The following is a 16,147-nucleotide window of genomic DNA, read 5'->3' as shown; positions in this document are numbered from 1 at the left end:
ATTTCCAAGGGTCTGAATGTGTTCTCCTGATATTTGGTGGATCACCCTAATAATTCCCTCCCAATAAGGCTGGATCTTTATGCATTCCACCACAGATGCGCACAGTTCCCCGAGCATCGCATCCCCTCCAACATGTTGGGGGAACATCTGCTTTGAACCTCCACGCCCTCTGTGGGGTCACACACCATCTTGCTAATAATTTATAGCACATCTCTGTTGTCTTTGCGTAGCTTGAAGAGAAACAGGCTAATCTTAACATCTTCCTCCTATGTTCCTCATCTCGGATGGCTCCTATTTCCTCCTCCCATTTTCCCAAGTAAGATGGATATTTAAGTTCTGCTTCCTTTACCAGTATTTTCTATATTTTTGATATACTTTGCTTTAACCACTAGCCGATCACGCGCCATCGTTGTATGTCAGCTGTTTGAAGAGGAATATCTTTGTTATGGCAGCATTTAGCTGCCATAACCCCGGTATCCTCTTCTTCAGCGGGCAGTTGGCTTTCAGATAAAAGTGATCTGTGCGGCGGATTCGGCGGAATTTTATCGGTGGCGGGAGAGGGCCCCCCTCCCGCCGCGCTTCGGTGGTCTCCAACAGTATCTACCAGTAGCGGCGGAGACGATTGCGTCCTTCCCTCTGTTTGGATGGCTGCTGAGTGAGGGGAAGATCCCCCGCTCAGCTCCGTAGCATTGACTGGTGGAAGCGACGTCAACCATCACTTCTTCCCATGTGAGGTATCACCAAGATCATTAGAGCGAGAGCAATAATTCTATCCCTAGACCTCATCTGTAACTCAAAACTGGTAACCTTTAGAAATTTTTAAACGACGCCTATGGAGGTTTGACAGATTTTGACAGGAAGTATTGCAACAACCACCATTTTACTTCTCTATTAACCTTATATTTCCTTTTCCCCACAGTGGCTGTGGTAGTATTTGTGTAAAGGGCTGTAATTGTGTATACCTCCATCTATCCTTCCCCACTTTTGTGTAATTTCAGTGAACGTGCATATTCTGTTCCCTTTCATCACATCCTGTAATAATATTTCCTCTTTTTTTGCCCATCTAGTAAAATATACCTAGTCCTCTTTCCCTGGCTTAAAATAATTTGTGTCTAATAAAGAAATTAACGGGCATTATGTTCCCAGTGATATAATCTATCCAAGCCATCCCATATCCTAAAAGTGTTCCTAGTCAATGGATTTGTGCTGATGTAAACAAGCATTTCCCCGTTCTGCCTAGTGACACTGCCACTGATCACCGCTCCCTGTAATCGGATCAGATTGTTCCTTAACCTTGTTGAGCATTGGCATATAATTAGCCTTATATAGAGTCGCTAAAGATGTGGATAGCTTTATCAGTAAATATTCAAGTTCCTCTCTGCACCCTTCTTAGTTGAATTCAGGTTGAATTGCCTGCTGTTCCTCCCTTGGGGTGGTTATATTCAAGATCTCAGATTTGGATATGTTGATTTAGAAATTTGTCGGTTTCCCATATAGGCCCAGTTCCTCCAGTACATTTGGTATTTTTATCCTGGGGTTGGAGATATAGAATAGCACATCATCTGGGTATGCAGCTACCCTATACTCCATATCCCCTATTCTCACCTCTCTGATATCTGCATTTTTGCGAATCTCAGCTAACAGGGGTTCCATTGCTATTACAAATAGCATTGGTGAGAGGTGGCATCCCTGCCTTGTACCATTAAATAATTTGAGTAAGGAGGGTAGACTTCCATTTATTCTTATTTTAGCTGTTGGGTGATGGTAGAATGTGGATATCCATCGCATCATCCTTTCCCCAATGCCTAAATGTCTTAGGGTTCCTAGCATAAAGCCCCAGTCCACTCTGTCAAAAGTCTTTTCGGCATCTGTTGACAGTAGTACGACTGGAGCCTTCCTCTTTCTCACTTCATGTATCAAAAACAGAGACTTAAAGAGGGAGTCCACCTAAAAAAAAATTATTAAAAGCCAGCAGCTACAAATACTGCAGCTGCTGACTTTTAATAAATGGACACTTACCTGTCCTGGAGTCCAGCGATGTCGGCAGCCGAAGCCGATCAATCGCTAGGCTCTCAGCTGCTGCCGCCTGCCATTCTCTGTGAGGGATTTAGGAAGTGAAGCTTTGCGGCTTCACTTCCTGGTTCCCTACTGCGCATACGCGAGTGGCGCTGCTCGTCCTAAGTGGTCCCCACGATGTGCGGGAAGGGGCGTGACTCCGGCGGGGAGGAAGTGGGTGCAAATACCTGTAGTAGACAGGTATCTGCACTCAGAGGCGGCTCTAGGCTTTGTGAGGCCTTAGGCAAAACTTACACATGAGGCCCCACGGACTGGGACGCTCCGTGATGAGGCCGCTATTCCTCAGGCTGCGGGCAGTATCTGATTTGTCCGTCAGCTCCTAAGCCACAGAGTCCCAGTGGGGGTAGGCGGAGCCGCCGGCGTCAACTTCAGTGATTGAGAACAGGCAAATTAGGCGGCCGCGAGGCCCCTGTGAGTGCGAGGCCTTAGGCGACCGCCTATTTTGCCTAATTAGAGAGCTGCCTCTGTCTGCACTCCCTCCCCCTGAAAGGTGCCAATTGTGGCACCGGAGGGGGGGAGGAATCAGATGAGCGGAAGTTCCACTTTTGGGTGCAACTCTGCTTTAAGGCAATTGTCCCTCCCCTCCCACCCTGTCACAAACCCTACCTGATCATTATGGATCCATCTTGGCAATAGTGGTTTTAATCTTTCTGAAATTATTTTGGCGAAGATCTTTGTGTTTAACAGCATTATTGGTCTATAGCTCGCAGGAGCTACTGGATTCTTCCACTCCTTCAAAAAAAGAGTTAAATAGGCCAGTAGTGACTCCTCCCGTAGATTTTAGCCTTCTGCTAACACATTCAGGTAGTCACATAATTTAGAGATCAAGAGTTTTTGGAACCTTTTGTAATATAAAATAGAGTACCCATCAGGGCCCGGACTCTTCCCCAGGGCCATGTTCTTTATTGCTCTTAGTACTTCCTCCTGAGTGATTGGGGCCTCTAGTTGATCCAACTCCTCTGTTGGGAGGCACTGTTTGGAGGCTTAGTCCCCATAGGTACTCTTTAACTTCCAGATTCTTCTCCCTACCCCCTCGACTTTCCTCTTTTTGTCTCACGTTATAGAGCCGACTATGATATGAATGAAATACCTTAGCTATTTCAGGGGAAGAATACACCATTTGCTCTTTATCATTTTTGATTTTAGGGATGAAAGATACATTTTTTTCCCTTACTGCTCTTGCCAACCATTTCCCAGATTTATTACCCCATTGATATCTCTCTATATTAACCTGTTTGCCTGTAGACGTGGTGTATCTGGATTTTGCAAAAGCATTTGACACAGTTCCCCATAAACATTTACTGTACAAAATAAGGTCCGTTGACATGGACCAACAACTGTCCCCGAGCCACCACCATCAAATCATTCCCCGCATCTATTACCTTTTGTACCACCACCCCCTCCCTTTAGAATGTAAGCTCTATGAGCAGGGCCCTCCTGTCCCTTCTGTATTGTACTGTAATTGTGCTGTCCACCCTCTACATTGTAAAGCGCTGCATAAACATGGATTGAAAACTGGCTACAAGGGCGAGTTCAGAGGGTGGTGATAAATGGGGAGTACTCGGAATGGTCAGAGGTGGGTACTGGGGTCCCCCAGGGTTCTGTGCTGGGACCAATCCTGTTTAATTTGTTCATAAATGACCTGGAGGATGGGGTAAACAGTTCAATCTCTGTATTTGCGGACAATACTAAGCTAAGCAGGGCAATAACTTCTCCGCAGGATGTGGAAACCTTGCAAAAAGATCTGAACAAATTAATGGGGTGGGCAACTACATGGCAAATGAGGTTCAATGTAGAAAAAATAATGCATTTGGGTGGCAAAAATATGAATGCAATCTTTACACTGGGGGGAGAACCTCTGGGGGAATCTAGGATGCAAAAGGACCTGGGGTCCTAGTAGATGATAAGCTCAGCAATGGCATGCAATGCCAAACTGTGGCTAACAAAGCAAACAGATTATTGGCATGGATTGAAAAGGGAATTAATTCTAGAGATAAAACAATAATTCTCCCGCTCTACAAGATTCTGGTCCGGCCGCACCTAGAGTATGCTTTCCAGTTCTGGGCACCAGTCCTCAGGAAGCATGTACTGGAAATGGAGTGAGTACAAAGAAGCACAACAAAGCTAATAAAGGGTCTGGAGGATATTGGTTATGAGGAAAGGTTGCGAGCACTGAACTTATTCTCTCTGGAGAAGAGACGCTTGAGAGGGGATATGGCTTCAATATACAAATACCATACTGGTGACCCCACAATAGGGATAAAACTTTTTCACGGAAGGGAGTTTCACAAGACTCGTGGCCAGGTAGGGATGAGCTCGATGTTTGGGTCGAACATCGGGTGATCGCCCGTTTGCGGAACAGCAAACATTTTGGGGCAATCGCGGAAAACTCGAATGCCACAGAACGCCCCATAATGAACTGCAAGATTGCAGTGCATTGCTGTATGATGATTAGTCAAAGCATGCACCTGACCTGCATGCTTTGGCCAATCACAGCGCGCTCTGCTAAGAGAGCCATAATTAGCCAAAGGCAGGGTGCCTTTCTTTGGCCAATCATGGCTCAGGGGGATTAAGTCCATGCCCACACTATATAAGGCGGCTTACACAGCGGCCATGTGTAGTGTTGTTGGCATGGACAGAGAGCTTGATTTAGAAGAAAGCAGGCAGGTTATTCAGTTAGTGGAAGTGTATTTGATAGATTATATCTATATATATATATATATATATATATATATATATATATACATATACACATACAGTATCTCACAAAAGTGAGTACACCCCTCACATTTTTGTAAATATTTTATTATATCTTTTCATGTGACAACACTGAAGAAATGACACTTTGCTACAATGTAAAGTAGTGAGTGTACAGCTTGTATTACAGTGTACATTTGCTGTCCCCTCAAAATAACTCAACACACAGCCATTAATAACCAGCAGAGATAGCTGCGCTGAAAATGGTGATAAAATGAAAAATTAAACAATATGTGGAAAACAAAACTAAAACTCTAATTACAGAGTAAATGTGAATAGTGAAAAAGTCCAAGGCTGAGATTAAATCAAATTGGATGAATCAAAATAAATAGTCTGTGATTCTGGAAATGGTGCTCAAATAGGTGAGTAAATAAGACATAATCTTCCACCACCAAGTGGCAAACACCAAATGAAATGCACGCTTACCAAAAGGCAAGCCGATGGAGCTTGCGGCTGCATGCTCAGCCAGAGCCTTTTTCTGGGGAATCAGGACAACCACTCCAATGGCGTCAGCACAGCAGAGGAGAGATGGGCAGCCAATGAACAAATAGCTTGATCAAGCAAAATACACGGATGGATACCAATAGTCACCCAAAAAATGAGAAAAGGAAACTCTCCATAGTGTAAATCTGGTATTATCATTTAATAAAATGGAAGAACACACTTACACAAAACATCGTTAAAATCAGCAAAGGTAGCCGGCCGGTTTGTGAACGCCCATTCTCTCAGAAGCACCAAACACGGTGACGTCAGCACGTCTAGTCCACCCGACACGCATTTCATCATATAATGATGTCGTCTTGGGGCACGGGCGATGCACTGACATATAGTGTTTAAATAGACAACCAGAAGAGCCAAGCCTCAGTCTGAATTGAGGAAGGAAGCGCCTGATTGCTTACATGGAGGACCGGTGGAAACCTAGTGCGCCATGTTGTAAATGGGCAAACAGTTATAAAAAGGTAGTTAATACTTGTTTAGAGGATGAGAACAGCAAAACATGATATTTTAAAGATAAACCAACGTGTCCGGTTGATCATATATAGGCAAACCCATAAGCTAAAATCCACAATAATAGGTATCAGTAATGCATATGTGGAATCAGCAAAAAAGGCACTAATTAATGCACATTAAAAAATGTGCCAAAAATTACTAAAAAGGGAAACAATAAAGGACATTACCTAACAAAACTCAGAAATTCTGAATAATACAAAAACAAAATTTAATGAAGATGCCACTATTAAAAATGCATGAAAATGTATTCCTAGTGACTAAGTAGATATGATATATACAATGACAGGTTCTATGATCTTATCGGAAAAAGTTAACCCATCACCAGAATGTCAATAATAGACCCTAAAGGAAAAACTATTTTATGGTTTTGAATTTCTTAGGGAAAAACAACAAAAAAATTTGATCACTAAAAAAAAAAAGGGATAAAAAATAAGAATAAATAATATTATTAAAAAGCCTAACAACCAATCAAAATATTGTTAGTGGTAGGCCACCACAAGGCACCATAAATGTCACAATAGAAGTATCCCAATCATCATCTCACACCAAATTCACATCAGTAGTGGTTAGAAAATGCAAATATAAGAAAATATAAAAAAATATATTTATTAAGAATTATCTATGAATGCATTAACATCCGCGTCCACATTTAAACCAAATGGGGCATAACATTTTAATCTATGGATCCAAGACATTTTGAGTCTCGATATACACGTCACAAGGGAGCTGCCTCTCCATTGTGGGCGATATTTATTGATTCCCAAAAAAACTGTTTTTGAAGGATCTTTATTATGAACTAAAAGATAATGTTTAGACACTGAGTGTTTCTGGAAATCATTTTTTATGTTAGTAATATGCTCCTCAAACGCACAGAGAGGGGTCGCTTAGTTCTACCAACGTATTGTAGCCCACATGGGCACTGGAGTAAACAAACGACCCCTTCCGTAGAACATGTGATGAAAGGCTCTATCACATATTCTTTGGCTGTAGTGCATGAAGTGAATTTCTGGGTGCGTCTATGTGTACATCCATTGAACAAGCAAACTCGACTTCTCCTGCACTGATAAAAGCCTGTCAGGTTCTCAAAGAACCCTCTTCTAATAGCAGGGGTTCATGACATTAGGCGCTAGCCTATCTCTAAGGGAGGATGCACCCCTATAAATCACCTGAGGCCTTTCTGATAGAACTGTACGCAACACAGGGTCATTATTCAAAATATGCCAGTGTTTCCTAATCAAGTTCTTAATGCTGGTGTGTTGTATTGAATAAGTGGTAATAAAGGGGACAGAAGAGACCTTATCACGACAAGGTGGCTTATCTCTAAAAAGGTCACCTCTGTCCATAACCTTAATTTCTTCTAAAGTGCTTATCAAGGTATCAATAGCATAATGCTTGTCTAAAAAATGCTTTGTTAGAACATCTGCTTGCATTAAAAACTGGTCAGTATTGTTACAGTTGCATTTAACACGCATAAATTGGCTTTTTGGTACTGACCTGAGCCATAGCTCGCGATGACAACTGTCAATAGGAATATAAGAGTTCCTATCAGTGTCCTTAAAAAATGTGGAAGTAGTGAATTGGTCATGGGATCTTGAGATGGTTAAATCTAAAAAATGTATGCTAGATTGACTAGCCTCAAAGTTTATCCCTGGTATTGCTATTGAGATCCTCCATAAAGAACTCCAAGTCATCACGACCACCATCCCAAAGGAGGAGGATGTCGTCGATGTACCTGGCCACAGCTTGAGCTGGGGTTTACGGCAAACATAGACAACATCCTCCTCCCACATGGCCATGAATAAGTTGGCCCAACTCGGGGCATATTTAGCCCCCATTGCAACTCCTCTATCCTGGCGAAAAAATTGTTTTTCAAACCAGAAATAGTTGTGCGTTGCTGCAAATTCGAGGAGCTCCATAATAAAACAAATCTGTTCGTCTAACAAGCCTGAGTCCCGTCTGAGGTAAGACTCAACAGCCAACAAGCCCAGATCGTGGGGTATTATAGTGTAAAGTGACGTCACATCAGCAGTTACCAACCACATATTGTCAGCTGGAGTATAATTGGACAAAAGGTTTATCACCTGACATGAATCTTTAAGATAGGAAGACATCCTAGAGATAAGAGGTTGAAGGTAAAAATTATTATACTTGCCCACCCGGGACATAATGGAATCAATCCCACTCACAATGGGACGTCCCGGGGGGGCAAGTAAGGTGCTTGTGGCTCTTAGGTAAATAATATATTATAGGGGTATGTGGTGCCTTGGGAATGAGAAATAATTTCTCTATTTTGTTGAGAATACCCTGCTCAAATCCTCTCTGAACAATAACCTCCAATTTCTTAAGGTATGAAGATTTGGGATCTGAACTCAATAGAGTGTATGTCTCCTGGTCACTCAAGATTCTATACATCTCAGACATATAGTCACATCTATTGAGGATCACTATGCCTGCCCCCTTGTTGGCTGGTCTAATAACTAGCTCCCTATTGTCACATAGAGAGTCTAGGTCAGCCGTAAGATCTTTATTTGATCTAACTTTTTTAATAGGTATTCCATCAAGATCTCTAAGAAGGACATCCCTGAAGACCCTGACGGAAGGGGCTAAGGCTCCGGGGGGTTGAACAAGGAGGCATTTGACAGCCCTGAATGTTGATAATCAGTAGGTATTATCCTATTATCCTTAATGAGATTTGAAAGCATATAGTGTTTGATATTCAACTTCCGTATGAATTTGTGCACGTCCATGCATGTTTCAAACTTATTGAGCCTGTGTGGAGGTGCAAATTTGAGGCCCTTGTCGAACACAAGTTTTTCAGATTCATTCAGAACAACTGTGCTCAAATCAAGATCTTACGGCTGACCTAGACTCTCTATGTAACAATAGGGAGCTAGTTATTAGACCAGCCGACAAGGGGGGAGGCATAGTGATCCTCAATAGATGTGACTATATATCTGAGATGTATAGAATCTTGGGTGACCAGGAGACATAAACTCTATTTAGTTCAAATCCCAAATCTTCATACCTTAAGGAATTAGAGGTTATCGTTAGAGAGGATTTGAGCAGGGTATTCTTAACAAAAAAGAGAAATTATTTCTTATTCCCAAGGCACCACATACTCCTATAATATATTATTTACCTAAGATCCACAAGCACCTTACTTGCCCCCGGGACATCCCATTGTGAGTGCGATTGATTCCATTACGTCCCAGGTGGGCAAGTATATTGATTTTTACCTTCAACCTCTTGTCTCTAGGATGTCTTCCTATCTTAAAGATTCACGTCAGGTGATAAACCTTTTGTCCAATTATACTCCAGCTGACAATATGTGGTTGGTAACTGCTGACGTGACGTCACTTTACACTATAATACCCCACGATCTGGGCTTGTTGACTGTTGAGTTTTGCCTCAGACGGGACTCAGGCTTGTTAGATGAACAGATTTGTTTTATTATGGAGCTCCTTGAATTTGCGGCAATGCACAACTATTTCTGGTTTGAAAAACAATTTTTTCGCCAGAATAGAGGAGTTGCAATGGGGGCTAAATATGCCCGGAGTTTGGCCAACTTATTTATGGCCATGTGGGAAGAGGATGTTGTCTATGTTTGCCGTAAAACACCAGCTCAAGCTGTGGGCCAGGTACATCGACGACATCCTCCTCCTTTGGGATGTTGGTCGTGATGACTTGGAGCTCTTTATGGAGGATCTCAATAGCAATACCAGGAGTATCTGTCTGAACTTTGAGGCTAGTCAATCTAGCATAAATTTTTTAGATTTCACCATCTCAAGATCCAATGACCAATTCACTACCTCCACATTTTTTAAGGACACCGATAGGAACTCTTATATCCCTATTGACAGTTGTCATCACAAGCCATGGCTCAGGTCAGTACCGAAAAGCCAATTTATGCATAATAAATGCAACTGTACCAATACTGTCCAGTTCTTAATGCAAGCAGATGTTCTAACAAAGTGTTCTTTAGACAAGGGTTATGCCAGTCAGGGCCAGTGCTACCACTAGGCAAACTAGGCAGCCACCTAGGGTGCACTGCTGCCTAGGGCACCCAGCCACTGGTGTTCCTACTTTCTTCTCTCTGCAGCAAGCAACTAAGTTTCAGAATCAGCAGGCAGCCGCTGCTCCGTTTGCACGTAGTGTCAGAGGTGCAGCGGTGAAAGAGGACTGTGTCTGTGTTGTGACTCCCGAATGAATGAAAGCAACAAACATTCATTGATGTGCGCTGGTAGGCTCCATTGATGGACGCTGGTAGGCTGCATTTGATGGGTGCTGGTAGGCTGTTTTTGATGGGCGCTGGTGAGGCTGCATTGATAGGCGCTGGTAGGCTCCATTGATGGGCGCTGGTAGGCTGCATTTGATGGGCGCTAGTAGGCTGTTTTTGATGGGTGCTGGTGGGGCTGCATTGATGGGCGCTGGTGAGGCTGAATTGATGGGCGCTGGTGAGGCTGCATTTGTTGGGCACTGGTAAGGCTGCATTAATGGGCATTGGTAAAGTTGCATTTGATGGGCGCTGGTGAGCTGCATTTGATGGGCGCTGGTAGGGCTGCATTTGCTGCTCATTAAAAAGGAGGGGTATACATGGGCAGGGCAAAGGGGGTGGAGCCAAGGGGGCGGCAAAATGAGGTTTCGCCTAGGGTGTCAAAAATCCTTGCACCAGCCCTGATTCCAGTGATACCTTGAAAAGCACTTTGGAAGAAATTAAGCTTATGGACAGAGGTGACCTTCTTAGAGATAAGCCACCTTGTCGTGATAAGGTCTCTTCTGTCCCCTTTATTACCACTTATTCAATACAACACACCAGCATTAAGAACTTGATTAGGAAACACTGGCATATTTTAAATAATGACCCTGTGTTGCGTATAGTTCTACCAGAAAGGCCTCAGGTGATTTATAGGGGTGCGTCCTCCCATAGAGACAGGCTGGCGCCTAATGTCATGAACCTCCTGCTATTAGAAGAGGGTTCTTTGAGAACCTGACAGGCTTTTATCAGTGCAGGAGATGCTCGTTCAATGGATGTACACATAGACGCACTCAGAAATTCATTTCATCCACTACATCCAAAGAACATGTGATAGAGCCTTTCATCACATGTTCTAAGGAGGGGGTCGTTTATTTACTCCAGTGCCCATGTGGGCTACAATACGCTGGTAGAACTAAGCGACCCCTCTCTGTGCGTTTGAACGAGCATATTACCAACATAAAAAATGGTTTCCAGAAACACTCAGTGTCTAAACATTATCTTTTAGTTCATAATAAGGATCCTTAAAAACCAGTTTTTTCAGCAATTGATAAATATCGCCCACAATGAAGAGGCAGCTCCCTTGTGAGGAGTATATCTAGACTCAAAATGTCTTGGATCCATAGATTAAAATGTTATGCCCCATTTGGTTTAAATGTGGACGTGGATGTTAATGCATTCATAGATAATTCTTAATTCCTTTTTTTTTTAAATTTTCTTATATTTGCATTTTCTAACCACTACTGATGTGAACTTGGTGTGAGATGATGATTGGGATACCTCCATTGTGACATTTATGGTGCCTTGTGGTGGCTTACTACTAACAATATATTGATTGGTTGTTAGGCTTTTTAATAATATTTTTTATTCTTATTTTTTTATCCCTTTTTTTATTAGTGATCAAATTTCTTTGTTTTTTTTCTAAGAAATACAAAACCATAAAATAGTTTTTTCCTTTAGGGTCTATTATTGACAATCTGGTGATGGGTTCACTTTTTTCCGATAAGATCATAGTACCTGTCATTGTAGATATCATATCTACTTAGTCACTAGGAATACATTTTCATGCATTTTTCATGGTGGCATCTTCATTAAATTTTGTTTTTCTGCCCATAAATTATTTTTTTTTGCATTATTCAGAATTTCTGAGTTTTGTTAGTTAATGCCCTTTATTGTTCCCCCTTTTAGTAATTTTTAGCACGTTTTTTAATGTGCATTAATTAGTGCCATTTTTGCTGATTCCACATATGGATTACTGACACCTATTATTGCAGATTTTAGCTTATGGGTTTGCCTATATATGATTATCAACCTGACACGTTGGTTTATCTTTAAAATATCCTCTGTTTTGCTGTTCTCATCCTCTAAACAAGTATTAACTACCTTTTTATAATTGTTTGCCCATTTACAACATGGCAGACTAGGTTTCCGCCGGTCCTCCATGTAAGCAATCAGGCTCTCCCATCCTCAACTCAGACTGAGGCTTGGTTCTTCTTGTTGTCTATTTAAACGAGATACATCAGTGTGTCACCCGTGCCCCAAGACGACGTCATTATATGACGAAACGCGCATCGGGTGTACTGAGCCCCGGACCAGCATTCCATAATATTCCCATTGGCTTTCATAGCCCACCTCGGAAAACTCAGGAAATTCTTAAAGGAGCCATGTACCCAATAAAATAAACAATATACCTGCAACATCCACTACAGCAGCTTTAGAGAAGGGGGGAGGAGTGGCCGCAGTCCCATGAAGCGTTGTGCCACCCCTTTAACATTACATTTAAAAAAATTATGGATGATTCAAGGATTCAGTGTGTCAAAGCTTGAAAGGGTATAAATTCATAGCATAGATGTACCTACGTACATGCACAGATGAGTCACAATGTTAATGCTTGGTAAAACTACAGTGCCTTGCAAAAGTTCACCCCAATTGGCATTTTTCGTGTTTTGTTGCCTCACAACCTGTAATTAACATGGATTGTTTGAGGATTTGCATCATTTAATTTACATAACATGCCCACAAATTTGAAGATGTGTTTTTTTTTTATTGTGAAGCAAACAACAAATAGGACAAAATAACAGAAAAAGTCAATGTGCATAACTATTCACCCCCCTAAAGTTAATAATTGTAGCGCCACCTTTTGCGGCTATCACAGCTCCAAGTCGCTTTAGATAAGTCTCTATGAGCTTGCCACATCTTACCACTGGGATTTTTGCCCATTCCTTCTTGCACAACTACTCCAGCCCCTTCAAGTTGGATGGTTTGCGCTTGTGAACAGCAATCGTTAAGTCTGACCACGGATTTTCAATTGGATTGAGGTCTGGGCTTTGACTAGGCCATTCCAACAAATTTACATGTTTCCCCTTAAACCACTCAAGTGTTGCTTTAGCAGTGTATTTGGGGTCATTGTCCTGCTGGAAATTACACACAGAGTGGTACAGATTTTGCTCAAGAATATCCCTGTATTTAGCACCATACATCTTTCCCTCAACTCTGACCAGTTTCCCAGTCCCGACTGCTGAAAAACATCCCCACAGCATGATGCTGCCACCACCATGTTTCACTGTGGGGATGGTGTTCTTTGGGTGATGTGATGTGTCGGTTTTGCGCCAGACATAGAGTTTTCTTTGATGGCCAAAAAGTTCAGTTTTAGTCTCATCAGACCAGAGCACCTTCCTCCATACATTTTGGGAGTCTCCCACATGCCTTTTCGCAAACTCAAAACGTGCCATTTTGTTTTTTGCTGAAAGTAATGGCTTTCTTCTGGCCACTCTGCCATAAAGCCCAACTCTATGGAGCGTACGGCTTATTGTTGTCCTATGTACAGATACTCCAGTCTCTGCTGTGAAACTCTGTAGCTCCTCTGGGGTTACCTTAGGTCTCTGTGCTACCTCTCTGATTAATGCCCTCCTTGCCTGGTCCGTGAGTCTTGGTGTGCGGCCCTCTCTTGGTAGGTTTGCTGTTGTGCCATGTTCTTTCCATTTGTTTATGATAGATTTGATGGTGCTCCTAGGGATCATCAAAGATTTGGATATTTTTTTTATAACCTAACCCTGACTTGTACTTCTCAGCAACATTGTCCCTTACTTGTTTGGAGAGTTCCTTGGTCTTCATGGCAGTGTTTGGTTAGTGGTGCCTCTTGCTTAGGTGTTGCAGCCTCTGGGGCCTTTCAAAAAGATGTGTATATGTAATGACAGATCATGTGACACTTAGATTGCACACAGGTGGACATCATTTCACTAATTATGTGACTTCTGAAGGTAATTGGTTGCACCGGAGGTTTTTATGGCCTTTATAACAAAGGGGGTGAATACACATGCCAATTATCATTTTTTTTATTTCTGAAAAATTGTTTTATGTATATATTTGTCTAATTTTACTTCACCAACTTAGACTATTGTGTTCTGATCCATCACATATAATTCAAATTAACAAAACATTGAACTAAAGGCTGTAATGTAACAAAATGGGTAAAAAGCAAAGGGGGTGAATACTTTTGCAAGGAACTGTACCTATAGACATAAAAATAAATATATATATTTTTATGAAACGATCTTCTGTATATTGTCATAATAACCAATCTGGAAAATGGCAATTTTCTGGCTATTTCTTATTAGAGAATCTAATTTGCTGCATTTCTGTTTAATGTTTATGTTGTTAATATTAAGGAGAAAACATAAGGTTTTTCTTTCTTTTTTATTTCTTTTAAGAAATAAACACGCTGGTGTGTTACCAGTGATGCTTATTCTATAATCTAACTTTACAGTTACAACTGCATTACTGTAGATATCTTTCATGTGTGGAAGCATCATAGATCATTCAAACGTGCTGCAAATTTGCTATGGCAACCTTATATTTTATCCTTTACAGGAACACCACAATTGATTTGAGAATAACTGGCATTTGCTGCCCCACATCATGGACAGTTCCACAGCAGATACATGGAAAAAGAAGTAACAAAGATAGGCCGAATTTTCAACTTCATACAGGTATTAAAACAGGGCTTCTAGAAAATGAGAAAAAAATAAGAAATATTTTTGAACTAAACTAAACCTTTTGAAGATTTTTTTTGCTATGGAGCCAGTGAACCTGTCATCAGTTTTTAATGGGCTGTACAAAGAAATGTGTAGAACATGCCCTTTATATAGAGGATATAAGAAGTTGATCTCTTAGCAATGTCCTGGGTTTGCCACATTTTATGCAAAAATGAAAAAAAAAGCTTCAGCTGGAGTTGGGCTTAAAGCAAAACTTTACCCAAAACAACTTGATAAAAATGGTGGGTGAAGTGACAGTGCTTTCTAGTGCTGCAGCCTTCAGCAAAGTCCTTTAACACTTTCCAGAGAGTGGAAAGCCTGCACCCTCTGAGGTGTGGTTCCCTCTCTGATCATTAACAGGACACAGCAATGATATAGGGGCTAGTGGGGCCATAGCAGCAGGGGTGATAGAATTTGACACTTCCAAAATTGTCAAATGTTGAAGACTTGCATGTTGTTTATATTATTTTAACATGGTTTCTGAAAGATCAATGTATGTTTTTTGTAAACAATTGAGAAAAATGCAAAGAAAATGTTGAAGACTTTGTCAGAGACTGCAGTTCGAAGACTTTGTCAGAGACTGCAGTTCTGGAAGACAGAGCAGGTCTGACTTGCCACCCCTGTAGAGGTAAGTATTAAAAGTAAAAGTATTCAAAGTTGCTTTAACCCGTGACCTGGCTCTTAAAACGTAACCCTTCCACTAATCCTAACACTAACTAAAACATGTTATTCAGCAGTGACTATGCTAATAGCAACTCACTCTCTGATAACATTGGGATCCACTGTAGTCCAATTGGGCACAGCAGACATAAGGCTGAGAACTATGCCCTGAACAGAATAGCAGCAACAATGCCTGGTTATCCTGTGACAGGTAGTGAAGGAACATTGGTTTGGCTGCAAGGACCAATAGGTTCTTTTGGCAAATTGGTGGAGAACTTGATGCAAACTAATAGAACATTGTTAAACAACTTGAAAGGTTGCATCAGATGATCAGTGTAATGTCTTTTTATCTGGGGTTCCTCTTCAAGGATAGGGGTTGGGTATGTATTTAATGGATAGGTTAAGGGCATCCCCCAGGCATGGTATTTAAATTAATTTATCATTTTAAATATTTTACTTTTAAGCATTAAAATCAGTGCCCCCCCCCATGCCTTTGTTTATCAATCCCTTGCCTAGAAAATGGTCATTATTCATTTCTAGGATTCTGCTTCAGTTGACTTCAGTGGGGTTTGGGTTTGGTATCAAGAATTTCGTACAGTTCGACAAATCTACCCCGGACTGAACCCAGGAATTTGGGTTGGCTCACTACTACTCTTAAAGTGAGCTCCCAACACATAACCCCTAAAATAAGTTGTAATTCTTCATCTGAAGATAAAACACCAGTTTGGTTAAGTGTAAAGAATTATGTTATATTGTAACAAACTTTAGGGGGTTCACTATGTACATACAGAGACAGGTAGAAAGTACATTTAACACAACTCTCCAGACAGAAAAGCTAACATGTGGTTGTAGTTAA

The 16,147-nt window shown here is 41.4% G+C and overlaps 1 protein-coding gene across 1 annotated transcript in view; it reads left to right on the top strand.

Moving 5' to 3' along the window:
* Positions 1–16,147, top strand: part of LOC141134520 (uncharacterized) — a 104,198-nt gene that overhangs the window by 48,006 nt on the left and 40,045 nt on the right. Inside the window, exon 5 of the mRNA XM_073624031.1 lies at positions 14,468–14,586. Coding sequence (XP_073480132.1) covers positions 14,468–14,586 — 119 coding nt within the window. The remainder of the gene's footprint in view (positions 1–14,467; positions 14,587–16,147) is intronic.

The sequence above is a fragment of the Aquarana catesbeiana genome, linkage group LG03, assembly GCF_042186555.1.
Source record: "Aquarana catesbeiana isolate 2022-GZ linkage group LG03, ASM4218655v1, whole genome shotgun sequence".
Lineage (NCBI taxonomy): Eukaryota > Metazoa > Chordata > Amphibia > Anura > Ranidae > Aquarana > Aquarana catesbeiana.
The sequence above is the reverse complement of the archived record's forward strand: the minus strand, read 5'-3'. Positions and strand labels throughout refer to the sequence as shown.